Raw genomic sequence first — 21,175 nt, 5'->3', positions numbered from 1 at the left:
TATTAAGTTAGAAATAAATAACATAACAACAATATGTACAATAATTTTAAACTTCGATGGAAAATTTAAGTTGACTGAATTAAAAAAGACTGATGGTATATTGTAAATACTAATAAAACACGTACACCACCAAGAAAAGATCGAGCGTCTGATATGTAATTAATATAATGTAATATATTATACATTATATATTGTATGTATTACAACGAAACTCTCTATGTAATATAGAAATACAAATTCCTGTATTGTTGAACGATTATTTTGGCTCGTGCAAAGAGAATAAAAGTAGAAATACCTAATCCCGAATTTATTAAATACGTTGCAGGATTAGTAACAAATATAAATTGAGATTAAGCTGATATAAATTATACTCGGACTAAAGGGATTTTATTTGAAAACGATGCCGGATAAAGGTACATATATTCATCCGAGCATAGAAACCATGTATTAAATCACGAAAAAACCTATTGTACATGTATGTACATAAAAGAGACTCAATTTTCGAATACGTAACATGGATCTATGTGTACGCGTAAATCACTGTGATAAATTGTTAAGCTTCTTGTTAAAAAAATCAAACGATGCCGACTTGCAACTAGAATAAAACGTATCAGTTAATCAAAGCATTTCGACGAATCTTTTGTTCGTTGCTGTTTTTTGCACGCTCTGTATCAGTTTTAAATTAGAATTTCAACAAGAAAGTTACATAATTTACTGACCTCGTTGTTCTAAGAGAAGATTTATAAGCCGCATTTCTTATCGCACATTTCCTTACGAATCTCGTGCGCAAGCTTCCAAAATCTATACGAGGAAACAAAATATGCAAAATGTGAGTTCGAAAACTGGTTTCCCAATATTGGCCGAGTAGCGAGAAAACAAACAGAGGAGCGTAAACAGCGACGTGTTAGAAGTGGACGGACACTACTTTATTATTACACGTACACCGTCACACCTGGCTGGTTTTTCGTACAAAAATTCCTGGTTGAATCCAGTTCGCTTTGTGTACGTTTATAAAATTTTTCAAAGAGAAATACGAATATTTATATGTACATCGAATTGTGAGCATAAAGTTGTACATTTCCCGAGCTTGATTAAAGAAGTTTCATCTCTCTAAATATTAGTCATATGAAAAAATAGATTATGCTTTTCATTTAGTAACGGCAGCATTTATGTTCGTCTGTTTAATATAGATGAGATTTTTTTAATTATTATACCACATAATCTAAGCTTTGGTTTGAAATATGAAAACGCTTGAACGTTTATACAGATTAATAGATAACACATGATTTCATTATGTGTGAGAAATTGATCAAGCTTTCTCAACGCTTGCATGGAATATTGAATGTGAATCTCATTTGGCTAAGTCGCAAAGAAAAATTTAACCGAATTATTACTAAAACGATAATTAATCCTTACGGCAAACAGGAAAATCTGCGATCCCTTCGGTAACAAATGATTTAGCTCGTCTTTAAATTGGGCCACAGTAATTAGCTTCATAATTGTATTCCAATAATAACTTAGCTATCCTATTCAATTAGCCAACCCACATACATAAATCCCCGCTTTAATTCGGTATTTTAACAAAATTAATTAATAACACTGGACGTTATCGAGCCCTACGAACATCAATAACGTATTATCATACAAATTATCATTGGGAGCTACGAAACACAATGAACGTGAGAGATAAAAGAAAGAAGATAAATTTGTATTGCCTCAAATATTTACTCCTGCAATTTATATTCTTCCAATTTTCGACAATATCGTTTGATCGAAATCAGGGTGCATAATTCAGCTAATTTTTGTGTTTCCAATTTAGAAAATAATTTATTAGTACATGCAACTGTTGTGTACGCTGCAGGAGAATTTCCCGGTAAACTCTAATCGTTTTGTATAATTCAAGTATTTACCCTAACATCCAGAATGCGGAATTCGAGCCAAATCGATAATTCAAACGTCACGTGCACCCTCATCAATTCCCTTCTCTTTAATTCCAGTAGTTCCCTCGGATCCGCATTATCGGGAGCTCCTTATTTTCTATCGTCCCCTGCCATGCCCCCGGTCATTTTTTACTCTTCAGAGTCACCGATATTACGTTTCTCCAATTCCTTACCACTTTACCCTCAGATTCTACAGGATTTTTTCTAGTTCAGCCACCCCACGGCATTACCCCCATTTTCAGTTCATTGTTCTATCCCACCCACGCCGTTCCTTTGCTTCCTTGATCAGCTCCTTCTCGTTTTCCTTTTGCCGCATTTACCACCGCTATATCATCGATTCTGCTTTTATCTTGTCTTTATCGCCGCTACTTCCACTAGTATTATCTCTCTCACCCCTCGAGGTTCATTCGCGAGTCTACGGCAGTGCCAGTTCATCCCCTCGTTGAGATGAAATTCTACCGTCTTGCTGGCACTTAATTTTCCACCCCCCAGACGTGTTTGCACTTTATTGTTTCCTACCTTATTTTTCAAATCTCTCCTTAACCATACCCTTCTGAAATATTCATCATAATGTTTGACGAGTATTTAACCCGATTGCATATCGTTTGTCAGTTTCCAAGCATAATTTAACTTTTCAAACACCTGCGCGTTCCTTTCGTATACTAAAAAGGATGCACAATGTTGTACTGTGCAGCTAATGCATAAACTTTTAACTACGTCGACGTATCGTATTTCTCTCGCTTCGAGAGTTCGATAAGAATTTCCCATGGTCATTTTTCATAAACTCCCCGCGTTGCGTCTTACTGCGCGGAAGCGCGGAACCTCGGCATCGGACTGAACACGAGTAAGGGACGAGAGATAGGTTTTCAATGGGACGAACGTCAGCGAAGTCTAACAGAAGGCCGATAATGTTTTATGCATCTTTCATTCGCGTCAGCTTTCCTCCCGGCCGTTCAAGTTTTCTTCGCATTGATCTTCGCACGGATCTAAGTTTTCCCTTTATTTGAGAACAAAAGTCACGGCCGCTATCCCACCCGAGGAAATCGCGTGAATTTTGTGTCTGGTTTTGTTTTTGGATTTCATCCCATTTTTTAATCAATTGTGATTTATATTCGTATTGATAAAAAATTCTGAACGTCTCGGAATCTCCCATTTTTGTAATTTCTAATTACGGCTACGGCAGTCCGCTCCACCGAAGTAGTCCCACTGAACGGAGCACCGCACCGTACCGAAAGGGTTAATATGACGATTCTAGATTGCGATGTAAAGAAGACGATTCAATACCCTGATTGAATTCATGGTAGAAGTGAAAGATTGTAACGTGAAAGGAAATACGAAAGACTCAAAGTTAAAACGTAGTTTACACTCCCTAATTCGATCGAAGTTTTGCCGGACCGAGTGAAGAAACTCAATCTAGAACTAAATTGATTGATTACCGGCGAAAGAAGCTCCCCCGAGTTGTGACAGGGAAGCGAGTCCCAGCGGCAAATAAACGAAACGGTCACTTTGTTTCGGAACGAAACAAGAAATTCGTTTCTGCTTGTTCGTACCGCGCCATCGGACGAACGATCGTTTTGGGAATTGGAAATCGTTACGTGAAAACGTAATTTATGAAATCTCGTTGTTGCCCTCGAAATTCAATTGGCTAATTAATTGGGTTTGCCACAATCGAGTATGTTATAAGCTCTTTTAAAACTTTTCAAGTACTCTCCACGATATTTTATCGATCCATTTTACTTCAAGGGGGAAACCTCACCGGGACGTTATCCAATCGGTGTAATAGTTTTAATTTACACCGTTTCCCTCCTCTTTTTTTATCCAATCGAGAAAACGCAAAGACAGTCACGACTTAATCGGATATCATTGATTAATGCCGCCCTCGCCTCCCAGCGAGACGGCACGAAAACGAGTATAGGTAATCAAAAATGTTATTAAATGCAAGTTTCGCAAACGCAATCACGACGATACCGATTTTAATCATTTTAATCCGTCCTTCCATTCTCCCTTCGAAAACGATTTTAATCCAGTCACGTCGGCCCCGCGAATATGTTTATATTTAATGAAATAAAAAGTCACAAATGATTGAAATGCATACGGTAAATACAGAAAATTATTCGTAAAGCTTCAGGATTATTTAACTGTTCGAATATTAGATTTCCCTGGGTACGAAGCCAAAAAGAACGAATCAACCGGTCCAGAGTAAAACATTGTTATAACATAGTATCTGACAATTTTTTAGCGAGAAAAACGTTGACCAAGGCAATTTCGTTCAGGATATTATGACGCCACGTATACGTACATGCAGACTTCAATAACGAGCGCGGCACGAAATGAAACATAATGAAGTGCAACACACATAAACTTCATTTGCATTCCACGGATCGCGTATGAAACGCGGTATATGGCATATTGCATTCCTCCTATTTGATAGCAACACGCGAGCACCGCACACCATGGTCCGCCGTTCTAATGCATACTCGAAAGTGATAATAACGTTCCTTCATTACTGTAAATATGATGCCATCGGTACCATTAACGTGGCGAAAATAACCGCATCGTTACATTATACGATCAGATCATGAGTAGCCCCTCCACTTCCGCGAATCATATTCGAATTACGTTTGTTTATAAACTACACGTTGGCCCCCATCATAAATATTTCCATACCGTGATAATGCTGTAAATTAAAAATTATTTCATTACGAGTACGCGTAACCGTCAATGGACACGATTTAAAATTTTCAGGAGTCATACAGAATGATTGTTAAATATTGCAACTCAATATCATACTTTAACGTCGACCACCCTCGAAACGTTGCCAACTCGGAAATTTCATGCATGGAATAATTTGAACGTGGACGCTGTTTCAAACTTTCCGAATTCTACGCAATTAGAACATTGATTAATAAAACAGTGTTACATTTTACAAAATACGTATGTATATATTTCACGAATTGCTACGTACGTGACATACGGACATTTATTTTCTACATTTAATTGTCCCAGGCGTAAATCTGGGACAATTGAATGAGAAAGACGCGTCCCTCGCATAATACGCGAGAACAACTTTATTTGTAAACTTCTTACTCAGCGTGTACGATGCCAGCCTCTTCTCGCGTCCTACATGACTCTACATTTTTGTACAACGTTTTCACCGGGTGCGAATGCATTTAAATTAAGTCGACAAGAAGTTAGGCCACACGGTTGTTGTTCGGTCGCGACCGCGGTCCACTTAGCCGCGCGGTGCTACTACTGTTGAAATATTTACCCTCCTCAGGATGAAACAGACTCTTATTTCGTCATACTATTTTACTTGGCAGCGACACTTGTCCCAGAACGGAGAGAGTATTCTCCTCCTAAATGAGCACATGCTTTGCACACCATTTACATACGTTTAACTATTTTAATTATAAAACTTCAAATCAAATTACCGTGAAATACTGTCATTTTGAAAAATGAGTATAGTTATTTGTATACCTGTTTGTCCTTGTGCAACGAGTATTACATTTATTATAGGAACCTCGTTTCAGGTAATTTAATTAGTCCCGGATTAATTAAACCCCCTGGCTGTGGGAAAAATATAAATCGCCGGTTCGAACGATTCTACATAATGAATCAGGCAAACATTGTTTCCGGACGATTGCAAACAGACTCTCATGACGGTGTACATAAATTGTCGACAACTTCCAGTCGGCAGCAGAAATTTTAAACTTATTTTATGCGTCAATAGGGTGACGGCCGGGGGCACGCATTGTACAACGTTCAGAAAACTGTTCGACGCTCGCAGCTCGAATGCAAACGCTGTCCGACTAAACTAATTAACATGAGAAACAGCTACGCGCGCCACCAGCTAACACAAACAACCCGGTACACGTGTGAAATAAAACGTCAACGGGTAACCGAACGAGATTCGTCTCATTATCCAGTTAACAGAAATATATCACACATCCTGCATGTAAACGCGTTCGTACCGTAAAATGATTGATGATTTCGTGATGAATGAAATGACGAAGATTTGAGTAAAGTACGAAATACTGAGTTTAAGAAAAATATGTCGTTTAGACAATTTTTTTATCCAAACGTATTGAATCGATTTGTGTCCCGACGTCTTTAAATAGGTTAAAACCACATTCTCAGACGAAGGAATAGAATTTTCAATCGAATTGCTCGCAATGAAATCGAGCTACCTATCGCAAGCAGAACGAGGGCCCATTGTTTGAGATCACCGTTTGAAGAAGGCAATAAACGGTGATGCTCCACGCATCTTTCGGTCACGGTTCTCACGTCGGATTCCCTGGAGCCAACCCCGACGGGAAGGAAAGAGGCTACGGGGAACAATGACCGAAAGAGGCGGAAAGAGAGATGTTTAGGAAAGGAGCGGACATTGACGGAGGAGCGAGCAGACGGTGGAAGGGATGAAAACAAGCAGGACTAATTTCTCGCCGGCGTGGATCGTTAATCGCTGCGGAATTAAGAGAACGAGCAGACAGCCGGAGATAAAGTCGATGGAGGTAGAAGAAGAAGAAGAAGAAGAAGAAGAAGAAGAAGAAGAAGAAGAAGAAGGGTGGAGGAGGAAGAGGGCGAAGAAGCCGACGGGTAAGGTGGATAAAGGAGAACTGCGTCCTGGCTTTTGCCCTCCCCTTATTTTCTCTCCGTCCAATCCCTCGTGGCTGGCCGCTCTGTCTCAGCTACCCCTTTCGAGCCGGCTTTGTGCGCCACCGCGCAGTCAGCCTTTGAATTTACGTCGAGGAGAAATTTATACGAAAACTTGACAATGCTCGGACTGTGGAGTTCGCCGGCTTTCAAGTCCTTTCCTGGCCCTTTGGTACACGGACACGCGTGCGTCCTCGCGCACCCACGTACACACACAGGAACCGCGCGTGTACGAGTTCGTAGGACGAAGAAAAGATTCCCGAGTTAGCGAAGAACCAAGACGTTTTGTTCCTGGCGCGGTTTAAAGCCTCGCCAGAAATGACCGGAGCGCATGAATTATAGTCGTCGAAGCATTATGGAAGACATCGTTTACGGCGATGCCATCTGAGATCGTCCGGCTTCCTTCTCGGGTCGGCATCCGTTGAGGAACTACCCGACCGGCCCCGATGAAAACTATCGCGGCAGCGCTGTCGATAGTTCGGCGCAGTTCGCGCGATTCTCGGAACTTTTCCAGGACACCCGGTTTGATTTAGTGTCCCGGGGTCGATACGTACTCGGCCGAACTGCTTTATTGGAAAGGTGTGCGCTACGAATATAATTAAATATGAAGTTCGACGGCGAATTTCATTCAAGGTATCATATAGATATCGAAGGAAAGAATTCGAGAGTCACCATTAAATACCTCTCCGTCTGACAAATTCCCGCTGTTACTACTTACAAGCCTGTCAGCGAAACAGTCAGCCGTGGATTTTAATATCACGCCTTATGAAAGTAACGACGAATGAACAACACCGGGATGCAGAATGCAGATAAGGGAGATCAAGCATTGCCGAGAGGGCGAGAGGTTGCATGCAGATGACTAAAGACGGAAGTGCGCACAGCTGTCGGATCAAAGCGGAAAGCCTTTGCCAGACTTAACAGATTCGCATGGTTCTTAGTTCCATTAACTGGCGGACACCTTTCAGCAGGCCTGACCCCTCCTCCTCCTCCTCCTCGCGCCACCTTTTGTGCGAATCGAGGACACTCGAGCGAGAGATCGCCTCTCATATCTTCACCCTTACCCCGCCCCCACGGTCCCCAGACACTTGAATCTTTGCTCTACTTTCCATAATACTGCCTCGCCGAAGGACAACAGAGAATCCCGCTTCCCCGACCCCTCCAAGAATTCGATGAAATTCATGGATTCGCAACTTCAGCAGAACTGCTCGACAGCTATCCGCTTTGCAAACTACGAATATGATTACCGACAAAATCCCGTTAACGTTAATTCCTGTCAAGAGAGAGAGAGAGAGAGAGAGAGAGAGAGTCCATGAATTACATCTCTTTCTTCTCCTCAGGACGTATCGATTCCGCCGCAGGTTTCTGGTCGACACGTCTCTAAACTGTATATCAGATAAATAACTCTAAATTCTTTTAGATATTCGCTGCGATGTGAATATAAATTAAATAATTACGTATTGACAGTTTCTCGTTGCAAATGGCAAACTTTGAATTTTAATACAGCGACGGAAGTCAGTTTTTATTTGCAGAATTAATAAACTTGTAGGCAATCAGCAGGTAGTCTAAGTTCGTTGACCCTTTTGCTGTTGTAGGAAAAAAGTCGCTCTGTGTATATGTCGAATCTTTTTATTTCGCTGATGACAAAGTTCGCAGGAGTATGTCCCGCGGGTTCAACGTAGAAACTAATTTTAAAGAATTTTTAATTAATGAACCCGCCTTCACGGAAACTCTATAACGACTGTAACGCGCGGCCTTTAATAACCATTTACGACTCCGTCGTCGACCGTTCCTTAATTACTGGAACAGATGATGGCCAAAAAACGAGCGCCGCTGTGTAAACGCGAGACGACGGAACAACGGAGAATTACGGCGGCGATCGATTTTACAATCGACCGGGCGAGACTTAAAGTAATCCAGAGCCGAGTAATTATGTCGAACCATCTGGCGAAATTCAATTGCCAGAGGATACTTCGTTAGTGTCGCGATCCCTAATTATCTACTCCCCTGTTGAAGACAGAAGAGCTTCGGAAACTCAAATTGAAACTGCATAATGTAGCACGTGTAAAATTCAGTCTACCCAATAAATAATAAAATAAGAAATGCTTTTTCATTTTCCAAAACCACGGAATTAAGAAATCCTGTAAAATCCGGGTGTGTTAAAAAATATTCAATGAACGGGGGAAACTTAAAACTCGTTCGCGGAGGCTTCCGAAATTTCAATTAGTTTTTTTCTCATCGCAGACGATCGTAATTTTTCGAGGGCCAATTGGCAATTCCGCTTCAGGGATAGATATCGAAATTGATTTCGTGCAGCGTAATAATTCTGATTTATCGCTGCGGCGGCCGGAAAGAAACTGTAATAAAACGTCGCTCGCGTTACCCGTAACAACGTTTCCCCCGCTGCTCCGCCGTTCTCGGTCGGCACAATTAACGCGCTTAATTAATGCGCGAACTTGGTGTCCGCAGTCGACGGAAAGAGACTTTTCTACAATTGCACGCTCGGATGCAATAAAGACTTCCCATAGAAAAAGAAATCACTCTCGTGGAAGCCAAAGCCACTAAAACGATTGTGAGATTGTAAAACATTAAGGATGTATTGGCTATACAGTCAATCCCAAAAGTTGGTATACCTTAGAAAAACGCCTATAAGTTTCCTATAATTAAGAAAAAATCAGACGTCGGAAGAACAATGCTAATAATAAATAGCTACGTACTAAAAAGTATAGTAGAAAATATCCAATTAATTAATGACGCTGGCGAAATGTTGCGTTTTATAATAAAATGTTAAATGTGTTCAAGTTTCTACGTTGAATTTTTCATCAGTTTTGTAAATTCCACTTGCAGCCTGATTTTAATACTCAATTTTAATGGACCAAGGATGCTGGATACAAGGTGCGATAATTGTTAATATACAATGAATTCGATGTAGCAGATATGCGGAGAAACTTTCTGACCACCGTCACGTTACACTGGTTCAGTGTGTCCATTTCTCGAGCGACTGCGACGCTTTGGCAAACGAGGTGAAGTTATAATTGTCAACAATTATTGCACGGTAATTATTTTCCCTTCGGCCAGTTGCTCGGGTGAATAGGAAATGCTGACATACTTCCTCGAATGAGGTGAAATTCGTACGAATAAAACGAAATTCGAATTCTTCCACACGAAGTTGTATACAATCAACTAATAAAATATTTTATTTAACAACGGATCATATCTAAATTCTATAAACGTTGAAAATTATATTACTTTCTCTTTTCTTATCTCATGATTCAAATTCAGAATAAATAAAGTACTAATTTTAGCATAGCAAAATGGAATTTCTGGTCGACACGTCTCTAAACTGTATATCAGATAAATAACTCTAAATTCTTTTAGATATTCGCTGCGATGTGAATATAAATTAAATAATTACGTATTGACAGTTTCTCGTTGCAAATGGCAAACTTTGAATTTTAATACAGCGACGGAAGTCAGTTTTTATTTGCAGAATTAATAAACTTGTAGGCAATCAGCAGGTAGTCTAAGTTCGTTGACCCTTTTGCTGTTGTAGGAAAAAAGTCGCTCTGTGTATATGTCGAATCTTTTTATTTCGCTGATGACAAAGTTCGCAGGAGTATGTCCCGCGGGTTCAACGTAGAAACTAATTTTAAAGAATTTTTAATTAATGAACCCGCCTTCACGGAAACTCTATAACGACTGTAACGCGCGGCCTTTAATAACCATTTACGACTCCGTCGTCGACCGTTCCTTAATTACTGGAACAGATGATGGCCAAAAAACGAGCGCCGCTGTGTAAACGCGAGACGACGGAACAACGGAGAATTACGGCGGCGATCGATTTTACAATCGACCGGGCGAGACTTAAAGTAATCCAGAGCCGAGTAATTATGTCGAACCATCTGGCGAAATTCAATTGCCAGAGGATACTTCGTTAGTGTCGCGATCCCTAATTATCTACTCCCCTGTTGAAGACAGAAGAGCTTCGGAAACTCAAATTGAAACTGCATAATGTAGCACGTGTAAAATTCAGTCTACCCAATAAATAATAAAATAAGAAATGCTTTTTCATTTTCCAAAACCACGGAATTAAGAAATCCTGTAAAATCCGGGTGTGTTAAAAAATATTCAATGAACGGGGGAAACTTAAAACTCGTTCGCGGAGGCTTCCGAAATTTCAATTAGTTTTTTTCTCATCGCAGACGATCGTAATTTTTCGAGGGCCAATTGGCAATTCCGCTTCAGGGATAGATATCGAAATTGATTTCGTGCAGCGTAATAATTCTGATTTATCGCTGCGGCGGCCGGAAAGAAACTGTAATAAAACGTCGCTCGCGTTACCCGTAACAACGTTTCCCCCGCTGCTCCGCCGTTCTCGGTCGGCACAATTAACGCGCTTAATTAATGCGCGAACTTGGTGTCCGCAGTCGACGGAAAGAGACTTTTCTACAATTGCACGCTCGGATGCAATAAAGACTTCCCATAGAAAAAGAAATCACTCTCGTGGAAGCCAAAGCCACTAAAACGATTGTGAGATTGTAAAACATTAAGGATGTATTGGCTATACAGTCAATCCCAAAAGTTGGTATACCTTAGAAAAACGCCTATAAGTTTCCTATAATTAAGAAAAAATCAGACGTCGGAAGAACAATGCTAATAATAAATAGCTACGTACTAAAAAGTATAGTAGAAAATATCCAATTAATTAATGACGCTGGCGAAATGTTGCGTTTTATAATAAAATGTTAAATGTGTTCAAGTTTCTACGTTGAATTTTTCATCAGTTTTGTAAATTCCACTTGCAGCCTGATTTTAATACTCAATTTTAATGGACCAAGGATGCTGGATACAAGGTGCGATAATTGTTAATATACAATGAATTCGATGTAGCAGATATGCGGAGAAACTTTCTGACCACCGTCACGTTACACTGGTTCAGTGTGTCCATTTCTCGAGCGACTGCGACGCTTTGGCAAACGAGGTGAAGTTATAATTGTCAACAATTATTGCACGGTAATTATTTTCCCTTCGGCCAGTTGCTCGGGTGAATAGGAAATGCTGACATACTTCCTCGAATGAGGTGAAATTCGTACGAATAAAACGAAATTCGAATTCTTCCACACGAAGTTGTATACAATCAACTAATAAAATATTTTATTTAACAACGGATCATATCTAAATTCTATAAACGTTGAAAATTATATTACTTTCTCTTTTCTTATCTCATGATTCAAATTCAGAATAAATAAAGTACTAATTTTAGCATAGCAAAATGGAATATATTAAAAGATTTTAAATATAAAAATAATAAATCATATAATGGGCAAAAGTGCATGAAGTATCAACAGAAAAATGTATAGAATGATGTTTAAAAGATTAAAGGACGTTCTTATTAAATATAATTTCTTCAATTCATATCCTACAAGTTTTATTGTACATAAGAATTCGCAGTCTAATAAACAATGGAGCAATAGAACGCTAAGCATCAGTAGCATTCGTATAAAGCAAGACCTTCATCAGTCAGTTATTTGCGATGAACGACACCCAAGTGTGGTACATAGCGCAGACATCGTTTCGGGACTAACGCGCAATCTGGCAAATCGGTGTCCACATTGGAGGACAGTTCCTGTACCGTAAACGAAACAAGCAGGGTTCGTCACCAGCAGGACACCGATTGGCCTTGGACAGGCTCTCTGGTGAACGAGGGAATGTGTTCGAGCTCGGAGAAAACCCGGAAGCGCGGGATGTACGTGATGTCACATCGATGCTGAATATTCCGGTGCCCGAAACGTGGCACCGGAGAATTCCCTGACTCGGGAATATCTGTCGGCGAAGTTTCATCTTGTTCCCTCGTTAACGTGTGGCGATGTGCCAGTAACGAGGAGGAAGCTCGAGACAGACAGATAGAGGGGGGGGGGAGAGAGACAGAGAGAGAGAGAGAATCGGGAATATCGTCGGGGACAAGGACGCCGGAAAGTGACGGACAAAGACAATGGCAGAGAGGAGAGAACCGGAACGTTCGACAATTCGAAAGTCGAACGACAGTTCGTAGCTTTGGCCCCGAAAGATTTCCGAAATGTACGCGTTATCACCGAGCTGTTATCGCACTACCAGAGTATTATGCACTGCGACACACTCGCAGAATAATCGACTGTTCGTCCCAAACAAAATGTTTTTCTAATTATAACAAAGTCGATAGAACTTTAAATGCACATAAAAAAAAGGAAGATAATTAAAGACAGTAGAACAGGCTTACATGTAGGCCTGTCGGGCCATGCGTTCCCTATACTACTTAAACGTTCGTGTGCATTCATCGAAAAGAAACACCTTACAATATACTTCCCAACAAATAAATAGAAGAAGAATTTTGTAAGAACAGTGGATATAAAAAGAGACTAGAAATATTATAATATAAAATGGTATAAAATTCGTACATAACAGCTGTATCAAAGAGGTCTACAATGGGGCCAGGGGTATTAGATTCAACAGAACAGAATAAGGAATTTGAACTTCGTTAGAAACGTATCAATTAATGCACTCCAACAAACTTGAAATCTGTCGTAACGGACGATACCTACGATCGGTTACACTGTGTTCTAAACCGTTTATAGCACCCAATTAGCACAATCGCGTACAAATTAAAGGATTGTTTACGAGAACTTTCAACGGGACACGTATAACATCGATAACATCCGACCAGCACGAAATTTCTTGTTAACGTGCCATAACGCTACACGCTACGATAGTTCGCATAAATTCTACCCCGTCCTGCTCATACGTCTGTCCTAATTAGAATCGAAATTCGAACCTCGAGCCTCGAATAGCGTCGATCAATTAAAAATCACGTTCCACACGACCAAGGAGGTCCGGAGCGATCTCGTTTCGCATAAAATGGATCCAATTTTCCCATTTATCGATGCGATGCAATTTGCCCTCGCGTTAGACACTTAATACATTTGAAATACAATTTAATTTTTAACATCCCCACGCTGAAACGCGATACATTTCGGTGACAACTGAAGGATAACGTTGCCACTCTTTACCTGTTCGTGCTAAGACTTTATAACCTTCTGCAACACTCGGCAATTAATCGACTGTTTTTTAACGAGACATCCGTAAACAACGACGTTCGATTAAGCTATCGCAATTTGAACTGACGCGTCGTAAACCTCCCGGTCGTCGCTGGATATAACATTTTTTATATTGTGCAAGTTGAAAGAAGCTGGCAGTTGGAGCATCGACGAAACTTTTATCTGGCTGACGTACAACTCCGGGCGTCCCTTTGCCCGTGTGCAGACGCCGCGCCGCGCCCGAGCGGCGAGTTTCCTGTATTTATGGCGCACAATAATGCGGATGCACAGGGATGCGAAGTTTCTAGAGTGGGTACCCACCGCGCCGGTGGATGTGCGAGCGTGTATATGGAAGAAACCCGAGAACTGCGGAACGAGGGGAATCCGAATGAAACTGGGATTTCCCTTACCTTCCGCGGGATCACAATGCTGCCCTAAACTGCCAGAGTTAGCGATGGAATTACCTATGCGGTGAAAGGACTGACAATTTGTGCGTAGAACACGACGGTTCATCCCTGCCTCTATTCGAATATACATGATTACGCGCGCTTTATGCGTCGGAACTGCTTACGTGATTACATTCGAGAACAGTAACTATGTAATAACATAAAATATTCGAAGCTCGATTCGCTAATGTTAAATGAAATTAAAATGAAACTGCAGGATGTAAAATTTTTATCAAACAAGATAATTGGAATAAAACCAATCATTTATAAATCCAGAAAGAGATCAAAGGAATTCTATTTTATCAGAAAAGTTCTTCAGTAATATATCTCCACTTCTGCTGCTGATATGCATAAGGAGATCATAGAGACACGTATGGGAAACTGAGATAGAATCGTTGCTAGCTTGTTACAGGGTGAAGAAAAATAACTCTCCGGTTCGCGTCAGCTCGATAAAAGTTTCGCCGGGCGCTAAGAGTGTTGGTGGGCGGTAGAGGGATTTAGAGACACGCGTGGAAAACCCGTCTCAGTGTTACTCTACTTTATAGGAGTTGGGATAAGTGCGAAGGAAAGTTCTACGGAGTCTGCAATGCGTCTCCACCGCCCCGGTGGATATCCCTCGGTTACGTGGTCGTGTTCCGCACCCCGCCCCCCGGTTCTCACATTTTTCCGCGAGACGTGTTACACTTGCCGCCAGCCATGCCGCGAGTTTAACCGACTCTAAACTATAATCTACCTTCCAGCAGATAGTTGAGCGCTCGTTAATAGCTGCTTTTCAACTGCCATTAGCAGGTCGTTTCTAATACATTTTTACCTAAAAGGTTCACGATTCACCTATACAATCTTTGAAACGTTACACGATGAAGAATCATTTTCTGAACGTTTGTCACGTATCAGAAAGATATTATTTAATTCACGTTACTCTTTCGTGTTTTACAGACGACGTGCCTAACAGAACTGCCAGACGTGGCACCGTGCAACGGCACAGTGCGACTGCCACCGCCCTGCGAGGATTCACCGAGCAGCGGCAGCAGCAAAGACCGCAGGGAAGAGAGTCCTCGAAGGAGGTGTCGAGTACTGGCGCCCATCTTGCTTCTAGTGGCGGCTCTACTTCTCGGGGGGCTTTGTCTACCGTTGCTACTACAAACCGCGCCTGTCACGCATCAGCAGAGGCTGGACGTGATCAGGAGGATCCTCACTGAAGTGCCTCTGATCGATGGGTAAGTTCACTTTCGTATAAATATAAGAAATAATCTTACTCTAAACTTTATTCCATTCACTGCGATAGAAACCTGTTTTTTTTTTTTTTTTAATCACTAAATATGTTATGGTTTAAATTATTGCTTTACTTGAAAAACAGAAAACTCTCTGTTACATAATGTTTCACCGAATGTTTCGCACGGTTTTGTTCCTCAGGCACAACGATTTGCCCTGGAACGTCAGAAAGTTCGTACACAATCAACTCGGCGAGGTCAATCTGAGCAGCGATCTGGGCAGGGTTGATCCTTGGGCCAGATCGGACTGGAGCCACACAGACATTCCTAGATTACGTGCCGGCCTCGTCGGCGCACAGGTGAGCGTTAAACAAGCGGAGACTCGTAGACTCGTTCTTTAGTCATTCCTAATTAGGATCTCAACTTTGTCCAACGCCGCCACGGGGATCCCCGTGTTTAATTACTTCAATCCAACTTAACGATATTGTCTCGCGTTTTAAACAAACTTCCCGTGTGCCGCACGGCTTTCGTTTCAACAACTGTCTTTAACCCCACCGCCTAACGGGACTTCCTGTGCTGCGGTTCGAACCGACGTCCAGTCCCTTTGTTTTAGATTGTACTATATGTATTCCCCTGAGAAACTAACTAATGCCATCGGAATTCAAAGCGTAAATAAAAGCAACGAGCTTATCATATTTGTACGAAATACTAGAAAATGTTGGGTGACGAAATATTGTAAAAAAAATAATTTGAGAAATTCGCTTATGTCTCAAACATTTTTGGCTATTCCTGGGTGACATTCGATCGATCGAAGTAATATTGGCAAGATTGGTTACCGTTTAACGGCGAACGACGGAGCTCACGAACTTTCGGCCGAAACTATCTGACTGGTTACCAAAGGAATGTATCGGTAAATCCCGGGCAAGTTTATGTCTAAACCCGACGGGAGTAATCCAAGAGCGGTCAATTAAATTCAAAGGGGACCTGTCGCACCGGAGGCAATCGGGGGACCAATACTGGGAAACACTCGCGCAGGCGGTGCACGAAATCACGAAATGTCAGAAGTGAATCGAATACGTGATTGTATTAACTATGCTCGAAAAGTTCCGATGATAATTTCGCATTTAATTAAACGTTCGTGTACATTCTTTTATAAATACGTCCGCTGATTTAATTAACTTTGGCCATAGGAGGTTATTTAATTTTTAAGAAATTCCAGGAAATCATTCGTGATTGAATCGTTGAAAAGCAAACACCAGGCTGTTTATTAATATTGAATGATAATTGTCTGTAGTTATTTCTGATATTTGGTCTTGATGCAGGGAAATAACTAGGAGCATCTAGTCTAGATCTTTCAACGAATGCCTATATTTAGTTCTCACGTATCTCGATAAATTACGATCGTTGAAACGGGTCAACAAGTGAAGACTAACTCTTATCTGACCTAGAGATCCTATCCGTACGGGCGGTTCTTACTATAGTGGCATGATATTGGCAATCTGCACATATGGATAGGGGAATCGAACAAGAAGATAAAGAGGGGAATAAGCGAAAGGGAGAACGAAATATATTCGCTCGTAGTTCATCCTCAAATAACTCTTCGACAAATTTAGAAAAATAACGTTAAAAAAAGCTGTATTACTTTTTAAAGCTTGATAAATCTAAAAATAAATCTTTAAAAAATGAAATAAAATCATAATTACCATTTGAATGAACTATTGTACGAACTAAAAAATTGATAGGAATATGAATTCTCCGAAAAGCTGATAGAACTAAGTTTCAACGTATGTGCAGATTTTTTTCTTGTACACCCGATCGAGTGCAATCAGAGCCGAGTATTTTTATTCGATCGGTCGAAAATGGTTCTCTTTGATCTCACGTAACGAGTTGGCTTTTAATCTGATTCGGCAGATGGCTAGGTATCTCTCTTAGGATCTTCAATTAGTCAATAACCAGGATACAGAGCTGAACGATCTTCTCACGTGTTCTAACGGTCCTGTCGCGGAAGTGGCCCTTTTCAAACTGACTTTCCCAGTTACCAGCTCCAGTGTTTCCACTTTACTCGCACAGATTGAAACTCCATATCTTTGACAGTGGGGTCTGACTTCACGTTCACGTTATCAGTTATAACTTTTGTTCTCGTACCCGAGTGACAACACGTGAGCAATTCGAAATTACCTTCCATTGAATTCGTACCGGGTCCGGACATGTTTGTAATTAATCCTTCCATCCGGAGATCCGATAGGGGTGAAAGTTGGGAGGAAGAGAAATTGATACTTTTGTGGTACACGTTCCAAATTGTATCGACGATCGTACAATAAAGTACAAGACTCAACATGCGCAGAATGATTTCTCCGACAACAGTACACGAAGATACAAATAGTGTCTGGTGATGCACTATGCTCGTAATTCAGACGATAATTGCAAAGCTGCTTTGATAGCTACAGTGGTAGTTTTGAAAAGGTCGAGCGCGCGAAGAGAACGTGCAAGAATTTCGAAATGCGTTCAACAAAGAAAAGCCTCGCATTTCCATATAATTGACTTCTCCCCTAATTATGAAGTCCGTCAACGTACATTATCGAACCGGTATATCTTGCAGAAACTCCCTCAGAAAGCCAATTCAACCCCGCGAATTGAATGCGGACACTCGATGGATTCGCCATTGCAATCATTCCTTTTTTCCCAACTCATTCATCCACTCCGTATGCACTCTTCGTGGAACTCATTCTATTTGCTTCAGAATTCTACACTCGACTCGATACTAATGGGAGAAGTTATTGTCCATAATCCACTTTATTCCTAGTACCAAGTATTGTGCTAATGATAATCGACGGTGAAGTCGATCGGACAAATATGAATTGAAAGAAACTAACTGAATTTATTGTAATGGGAAGCATGCGAAAAATTTTGAATTAAAGGTCGAGCTAATCCAGAATTAACAGCCCAATTACCGAATCGATTCGTAGCGACAGGGTCACACGAGACCAGCGTACACCGCAAAATTTGTGACCGGGGCCACCCCTTTCCCTTTTCCCCGACCGTTTCTCTCCTCCTGCCGGGGCCCCAGGAGGATATTAATGGTCCTCTGGGCACGTTCCATGACAGAAGCAAGCCAATTTCGATCTGGATCAATGACGACACCATAATCAGCAAAGCCCTCGGCAGAGCTATTCACTTAGCTGAGACCTGCTGCGGGCAATCGCTGCGCTAATACGGTGCCACCAATGCCTGAGCGTCCATTGCCCTTTCTCACTACTCCACTATCTTGCTCTCCCTGTCTCCCTATATATTTATCACTGTCTCCCTCAGAAAGCATCACACTTCTCTGCTGCACCGATTCCACAACGACACATTCGAGCGTCGTTTCAGCTCTTTCCTCTCTTATCGCTAGTTTAACTGGACTGTACTAACGTTTGAGAGATTAGGTCGTAGACTAGGATTAAATGGTTGAGTGTCGCGTCTAGCAAACTTCTAACGATAGTCAAAGCGCAAGGAGCTATTTCGTCTATACATATACATAGAACTGTGCAGCGAAGTTAACGATCGACTCTAATTTTTTACCGCTTCTGGTTGCCGACCGATCGTTCTCGTCGCGAAAATGTTTGCCTGGCCCCGATAGCAAAGGCATTCCGAGCGATTAGTCATAATGGTCCGGCTCGCATAATGGTCCAAAGCCAAGGGACCACGTACTCATTACGTATTCGGCCTGGGCCGTGGCGCATTCGAAACTTCGACAAGTTTGCACGGGTACTATTTGGACTTGGCGGAACAGGAAGGAGGCTGGCTAACGACTCTGCCAGTATCAATGGGCCGAGAAGCCTTCTACAGAAACTTTGCCCTTCGATTATCGACACGATAATTACGCCGGTTTACTTGCCTGGTACAGATCGCCGACCCAGTCACCCTATTCATGACTCGATCTCGGGTTTTTTTTTTCGCAAATATATCACGCGATGTTTCACTATTCCTACATGGAATATTTACGATAACAAAGCTACATTATTTTTATTCATAATTCAGTAGCAAATTTAATACCCCATTCAGTTACAATCTTCGTTCACCTGTTACATCGTAAGAGATTCATGCACTGTTTTACAGTCCTACGCTATACGTCGAAAGTTGATGGCTGCATTAACATTCTAACGCTGTCTCTCTCACTTCCTCCCTTGAGATACGACGTAACGCCGATTTACGAGTCATCGTTCACGGTATACGTGATATCCGAAGCGAAATAAAATGCAAATTTTTTTTATGGGATGTTAACCGACTTAACGTCGAAACATTTCATGCTTTTACACCATGTTCGTTGTTGATACAACTTTTTATCATCCGATTAAAGAAAATCTTATTTCTCATGCTGTTCAATTTCTGTCGCATCTCTGTCTCTTATAATTACTGTGTTACACTTAGAATGTAATCGTCAGTTTTGAATGATATAATTACTGTAACGATTGATACGTTGTATCATAATTCTGAGATCCTCGAGCCTCACGTAATTACCAAGCTTTAATCAATAGTTTCTAATCACTAAATTCATACGTAAACTGGTTTGCGTGCGAATCAAAGGACCGTCGTATAACCGGTCCCAATGCACAGATTGCTAATGAGCAAAGTTCCGTGATTCGATAACGTCGATATATGGCAATTAAAGATAATGAGAGCGTATATCGCGTTCATCGATCGTCGTAAAATAATATTATTTGACGGGCTTAAACATTTACGCAGCCTTTTACGCGGTAATTTGATTCTTCGGCTCTGAATGAAACTCGCAGAGCCAAATATATAATAAAATCATAAGCAAACAAGGCAATTGGCAAATGAAATAATGTAGAACGGAAACTATATAATTTTATGTTCGTAAAAAATTTTATTCCAGAAGTAAATAACGGCGCACCATGCGTATGTTATACTACTTAAACTTCGTTCGACGTTCATTCAATGTTATCGATTGATAAAATAATTTTGTACTAAATTTTTGATTTACTATTTATATATGTTTCATAAAAATTGTATACGAACTCCGCAGACTTTTTTGGTATTACGAATGTATTCATAACATGTTCGACGAACCCGAACCGACGAGTGGAAATACGCAGATTGCTAATGAATCAAACAGAACCATAAGTAAATTATGTTGATATATCGCAATTAAGAATAACGAAAGCGCGTTACGATACGAATTATCGACGGCGGCTTGATAAAGCGACGTTAATGCAGGTGTGTTCAAATGTTTGCACGGACTCCTACCGGATAAATTTCGTTTGGGAGTAGCCACGCGCGTCGAATGAAATTCGAACGGAAACCGAACACGGTAAGTCCGAAACCGGACGTCGCACGTGATCAAAACTAATTTCATTCGAAACGCGTATATCCCTTCGAGGTTCGTTAATTCGACATTGAAAATCGCAAATAGAAAAAGCTGAAATTTCATTGTACCAGTGATGAGAAAGTCAGGTGAAAGAGATGGCACGTGTCGATACGTCAATCAACGTGAAGATCATTGGTATCCGACTACCGTTCAACCCCCTTTTTACCTTCTGTTCGCCTACGCGCAGGGAAGCACACCGCCGTCATACGGGTTTGCTCGCGCTTACACGACTGACACGAACAAATTCCAGATCGAACATTTAAATAATTCAGTTATATATTCCGTATGCGGCGTGTAACTAGAGAGAATTTCGTTTACGAGCATAGATTCAATTACTCTACGAGACAGTTGATCGTAGAATTAAATTAGATCTACCAAGGGGTGTCAAAATTACTTGTTTGGTATTTCTTATAATCATTATTCATTTTCAGAACATATTGTTTTATGAAATTCTGCACGACTTTATCTAAAATATGTAAATAACTGATTC

The 21,175-nt window shown here is 40.9% G+C and overlaps 2 protein-coding genes across 8 annotated transcripts in view; one reads left to right on the top strand and one right to left on the bottom strand.

The window, feature by feature from the left end:
* Positions 1-21,175, bottom strand: part of dpr1 (defective proboscis extension response 1) — a 524,556-nt gene that overhangs the window by 450,696 nt on the left and 52,685 nt on the right. The window contains exon 2 of one of the 2 annotated variants that reach the window (XM_026816136.1): positions 720-801. The exons of the other annotated variant lie outside the window; for it this stretch is intronic. Within the exon in view, the coding sequence (XP_026671937.1) occupies positions 720-801 (82 nt within the window). The remainder of the gene's footprint in view (positions 1-719; positions 802-21,175) is intronic. 2 annotated transcript variants of the gene reach the window in all.
* LOC108627995 (dipeptidase 1) overlaps positions 1-21,175 on the top strand; it is a 111,743-nt gene that overhangs the window by 54,218 nt on the left and 36,350 nt on the right. For all 6 annotated transcript variants that reach the window (XM_026816130.1, XM_026816131.1, XM_026816132.1 and 3 more), the window contains 2 exons: positions 15,043-15,323; positions 15,520-15,676. In XM_026816130.1, coding sequence (XP_026671931.1) covers positions 15,043-15,323; positions 15,520-15,676 — 438 coding nt within the window. The remainder of the gene's footprint in view (positions 1-15,042; positions 15,324-15,519; positions 15,677-21,175) is intronic.

Source organism: Ceratina calcarata, unplaced genomic scaffold, assembly GCF_001652005.2.
Source record: "Ceratina calcarata isolate Rehan_Ccalc_2016 unplaced genomic scaffold, ASM165200v1 scaffold49.2, whole genome shotgun sequence".
In the NCBI taxonomy this organism is placed as follows: Eukaryota; Metazoa; Arthropoda; class Insecta; order Hymenoptera; family Apidae; genus Ceratina; species Ceratina calcarata.
Note: the sequence above shows the minus strand (reverse complement) of the source record. Positions and strands in the feature narration are given on the sequence as shown.